Source organism: Chaetura pelagica, unplaced genomic scaffold (genome assembly GCF_000747805.2).
Source record: "Chaetura pelagica isolate M959 unplaced genomic scaffold, ChaPel_1.0 scaffold433, whole genome shotgun sequence".
NCBI lineage: Eukaryota > Metazoa > Chordata > Aves > Apodiformes > Apodidae > Chaetura > Chaetura pelagica.
Window position 1 is genome coordinate 960,718 of NW_009952574.1, and position 5,365 is coordinate 966,082.

General features: G+C 54.7%; 1 protein-coding gene across 1 annotated transcript; it reads left to right on the forward strand.

Annotated features, from left to right (window-relative positions):
- Window positions 1-3,116: 3,116 nt before the first annotated feature.
- Window positions 3,117-5,365, forward strand: TMEM61 (transmembrane protein 61; the record flags this gene model as incomplete). The annotated part of the gene is made up of 2 exons (XM_009993603.1): window positions 3,117-3,517; window positions 5,101-5,365. Coding segments are annotated over exons 1-2 (615 nt in total), but the record flags the coding sequence as incomplete, so codon positions are not given.

Sequence of the window (5,365 nt, forward strand, 5' to 3'; positions counted from 1 at the left end):
TGGGGTGTCGGGCAGCGGTGCGTGGGTTTGCTGGGGGCACGGGGCTGGGGGGACACGCGTCCCCTCCGTCTGGATCTGCGTCTGGGAGGCTGGCAGAGCCAGAGAGGCTCGGGTGCTCTTTCAAAACCTTCATTACTGCGATGGTTTGGATGGGCACCAGCCCTCTAACCGATAACGATGACAGTAATAACGATGATGATAGTAAATCCTGATAAAGGCAGGAAGGAATCTCCCTAATGACAATTCCTGCACTCCCCAGCATTCCTCTGGGCACATCTGTGCGTGGTCACAGGTCTCCAGCCCATGTGGTGTGGAAGGACAGGCTCTGTGTGCAGCGCTGTGGAGGTGGGTTCTGCTCGGCGGCGGTGGGAGAGGTTCAAAACTCTTCTCCGTTCTTGAGTGGCTGGAAAAGAGTGTTTTTCTGAGTAATGCTTAGTAGACCCTATGAATCACCATCTGCATAACTTTATGTGGGGGATGGTATTCTCAGCATCTAACAGGAACTATGTAAACTATCAACATTTGTGTCTGGCTGTCCATGCAAATCTCTTTCTCCGGAAAGACTGTTTCGGAGCAGGTCAAAGGAGAAGATGGGGCAGGAGAATCTATCAGGGTGACTCAGTGTGTGGAGATGGATGTCTGGGAGCTGGCAGTTGCCATCTTTGGAGGGGCAGCCCCTCCGTGGAAGCCTGTGCTGGAAATGCTCACTGGGTGTGCAGGATGCTGAGAGCCCCAGGAGCAGAGCCGGGAGAAGGCTCATGGACCAGGGACTCAGGTCCTGCCCCAGCATCACACCTCATGTCTTGACCCTGCTCCTCGGGCCTCTTCTTCCAGCAGCTGGAGTGCTGAGGAAAACACTGTGGGTCTTTTCAAGAGGTTCAGAAGAGCTGTGCCAGCCAGAGATGGAGTTTGGCAAGGGGACAGTGCAATGGCAGTGTCACCCAGCAAGGAGGAGCCACCCCCGCACAGGTGCTGCAGGAGCACAGGCCGGGAAAGCTGGAGGAGCTTCTCGACTTGCTCCCTGCACCACGCTGGTTTTGTCAAGAGGGAAGAGTTTATTCTCTCGAGCTGTCAATCCATCACCTCCCAGAGGCTGAGCCTTCCCTCCACGATTGCCTCCCCCTCACTGCCAGCACTCCCAGATGTGCACAGCACCGGGGGCTGCAAAATTCCCAGTGCCTGGGAAGGAGAACAGCAGTATCTCCCAAACCTCAGCAGGGGAATAACAGCATCTCCCAAATCTCATCAGGGGAATTGCAGCCTCTCCCAAATCTCACCAGAGGAATAACAGCGTCTCCCAAACCTCATCAGGGGAAATGCAGCCTCTCCCAAGCCTCACCAGGCTGACCCCAAAACAAGGAAAGAGTTGAGTTCAGGAGCTGGAATTTTCAACTCTTGGTCCTGGTTTCAATCCAGGTTTTTAGTGCAGTGACCTCTCATTTCCATACTGCTGGATGTAGGGGTTTTGGGTTGTGGGGTGGTTGTTGTTCTTTTCAAATAATACAGGCTGAAAGTTTTCCAGGAAAATGCAATGTTTTCTGAAGGTGCTGGATTCATGGGTCAGTAGGATCCCTGTGTTCCTCTGCTCATCTACTGCCACAATGCAATGTAAGCCCAGCTTGTTTGATGTGTCCTGCCCGTGTCCTCCTTCCCAGCAGGTGATTGTGGCTGCTGGTGGGGTGGCTCAGGCTTGTGACTGTGGGATGACAGCCAGAGCATGCTGCTGGGGCTCCCAGTCCTGCAGCCTTCCTAAATCCCACTCCTCATCATGTTTCTTCATTAAAAGTAGATTAGATCAGATGGTGTTTCTTTCACTAGGAAGTAATTTGGCTTTCCATTTAGTGGGCCCATCTGATAAGTAATGGCTTGAAATAATGTAATTCCACCTGCCCTTGGTCGCACTGAGTCTGTGCTGGGCTTGTGCTGCCTCCTTAGCTCTGGCTTGGCACTTCCAGATCTCAGGGTACAATCTGAGTCCCTGCTGCAGGAGGAGAGCCCTGTCTGGAGGAAAGGAGACCAAAATCACTGGATTATCTTCAGTTCAGTGACATACAGGCAAAGTGATGAAGGTGGGGGCTGAGTGTGAGTCACCCAGGTCTCCATTCACCTCTGCTCTTGAGCCCCATCTCTGTTCAGGACAGTCTCCAGTGTGTAGGCTCTCCATTGGCACTGCCACCATGAGAAGTCCTCACAGTCACCCAAGACTGAATCTTGAAGGGAGTGCTGGTGCTTAATTCCCATATGGTCCAAAGCTTTTTGTCCATCAAGAAGTGGGAGCTAAACCTGTATCATCTACTGGGCAGTGAGCAAAGCTAGAGGGGACATGGTGGGATCACTCTGCATCCCTGGCTGCTGGTGCTCTTTGGTTAGCTGAGGGCTGAGGACTCCCAAACCCAGAGAGCAAATGCTCATTTTTTCCTGGAGAAAGCAAGGAAGAGTGATAGCCCTGGAGATCAGGAACCAGCTCCCCCTCCCCAAATTTTCCTGTGACTTTCAGAGGTGGTACTCAACTCTTTTCCCTGAGAAAGCAGGAGGCATCATCGAATCTCCTGGGATGTGGGCTTTGAAGCAGTGGTGCCAGACACCTACTGTCACCACAGGACTGATTTACCTCTGATTTTAGAGGAGAAAATGTGCTCTGGTAATTCGGAAACGATGACATCTTAAATTTGTGTCCCTCTCTCTAACCCCTTCCATAAGCCTTGCTTTGATGTGAAACCCAGCTGGCGTTCCTCCGAGCTTGGGAGGAAGTCTGGAATAAAACCCAAAGAGAAGAGCTGTGCAAATCCCCAGTGCTTCCATAGCTCCCCTGGCTGGGCTTCCCATCCTGCCTCCATGGGCATTTCTTGAAAACAAGGATGTTTTTATGAGGCTATTGGGACATTTATGGGTGAACACTGGTGGCTGACTTTGCTCTGCACAAGGGCTTCCCTCTGGGATGGAGGAAATGCCCCTTCTGATGGGCAATGATAAGTAGCTGAAGAGTGAAGAGCTGGAAGAGAGAACAGAGCAAACAGAGAGGTCCTAGAGGCTCAGTAGTTTCTCCTCAGGTACGTTTTCTTCTATGACCTTGTCCCTCTTAAACCAGGTCCCTTTTTTGTCTTGCAGGGCGTGGACTCTCATGCCCTGTGTCACTCTCCTCTCCTCCTAAAACCTCCTTCTGAAGGATGGCAGCCTCCTCTTTCCGCTACGGCGTGACCATCACCGGGGCCGTGCTGCTGGTGACGGGGACCCTGTGCTTTGCCTGGTGGAGCGACGGGGAGGTGGGCACCTCGGCCAGCAGTGGGGCTCCCCTCCTGCGGCCCCGGGAAGCCGAGGCTGTTCCCAGCTCCTCCTCCAACGCCCTGCTCCGCTCCGTCAGCTTCTTCTGCTGCGGCATTGGCGGCATCCTCCTCCTCTTCGGGCTCCTCTGGTCTGTGAAAGCCAACGCCAGGGTGGTGTCCCGCCTCTACCAGTACCATTTCCCCAGGGACCTGCAGTACTTCACTGCGGAGCCTCTGGAGAAGTGGAACTGCAGGTGAGTGTCTCATCCCCACAGGTGGTGGATGCCTGAGGGTGGGATGGCCTGTCCTGGCATGGCTGCTCGGATGAGTAGGAATGCCAGCCATTGAGAAGGGAGTGGAGGCAGAGTGTCCTCCTACGAAGCCCATTTTGGGGTATGGGAAGACCCCCTTGCACCACCCAAGATGCTGCTGCTGTTTGTTGGGTCCCCAGACTCTCCCTGGGTGAGTCAGATTTATTTCCACTTTTGATCAAAAAGGGGTTTTTTTCCAGAGACTGCTGTGGAAGCCGAGCCAGCTGGCCCTTCCCAGTGTGGTTCTATGGGGTCACAGCAAAGATCTTGGCTCCAGCATAAATCGGGCTCTAGGGAGAAGCAGAATGAAAAGTAACTCTTAAGAACATAAAACCATAAAAATTCAGCTGGGACAGGAGGCATGTTCCTGGTTCTCTGGGGGTTTCAGTGCCCATGTCCGGGGGTGAGATCATAAGCTGGTCTGGGGCGTTCTCCTCCTCCCACCGAGGGCTTTGCTGTATCCTCCATGGGGAATGTCCCCTTCCCTGAGCTCCTGGGTTCTCTGCTGGATTGGGAGGCATTGCCCCAGCATTGTTCACCCTGGCATTTGCACAGCAAAGCCCTCCAAAGCAGAGCCTGCTGCTCCGCAGAGGGCTGGCAACGTGACATCCTGTGCTGGGAGAAACCAGCATTTCCTGTTGCAAACTGAGGCTGTTTGGCAAAAGACACAGCATGGATGCCCAAGGCTGTAGGTCTGGGACAGGGGGGGTTTGGGATGCAGGCATCCCTGCCAAGCATCACAGCTTTCCCTTTGGACCCGCTGTGTCCCCCCTGATGCCTGCAGCCTCCTCAAGTATCTGCAGAAGCAAGTGGAGGGTGGGTTGCCTTCAAAGCTTCCCTGTCCTTGGGGCTGCTCTGTTTCGCAGGGTGCCAAGTGGGGCTGTGCAGAGGGCAAAGGTTGGGTGGACGTTTTCCCTGTACACAAACCATGTTTGCTCAGCAAAGCGCTGCTGCACGTGGCACCAAGCATGGCCAGTGTGAGGAGAGCTTCGGCAGGCACCAGGGTGGGATGAGACTGCGTGCAACCAGGATGCCTGGCTCTCACCTGGCTGCTTGTGTCCAATCATGCTCGACTGCTGGCAGCCTCTGTGCGTTGGGGTGACTCTGGGTTTAGGCAGATGACAAGGATGCTCTCCTGCCCATGGGAACAGCACAGTGCAGAGTGAAGGGGTGGATGTCTTGAGAGGCAGCACCTCTGCTCTGAACAGCAGAGGTGTCAGGTCTTTGAGGCTGCCTCAACAGGCTGCTCCTCCTCTTCTTGGGTGAGGGTTTAATAAAAAACTGGGCAACTTGTTCTTGTCGCAAGGTCTAATGGATGGTGCCCTTTCTTCCACGTGGCTCCTCACTCTCCCGGTGCTGGGAAGCAGCTGACATGGTCTTCTTTTGACCCTAGCCATGCAAAACCTGCCCACGTGCCATCCCCAGCACACATATGTTCGCTGTGCTTAGGGATGCTCCAGTTGATGGGAGCTGGAATGCTCTGGTTGACAGGGCCCAACGCTGGGTTTCTTCTTCTTTCCTTGCAGCACCTGGGACTCCAGTACCATCCCCACCTACGAAGAAGCCCTGACCTGCAGACCTGCCCACGGTGCCCCAGCCTATCCCCGGCCTGTGGGGAGGAAGGAGGAGCTCACGCCACCCCTGTACCACTATCTGGAGGAGGATGAGAGCTGGCAAGTCAGCCGCCGGCGCAGCTCCTCCGACAGCGCCTTGTTCCGCCCCAGCCCATCCTGGCTGGAGAAGCAGCAGCCCCGGGAGCCACAGGCGACACCCCCCCCCAGCTATGAAAAC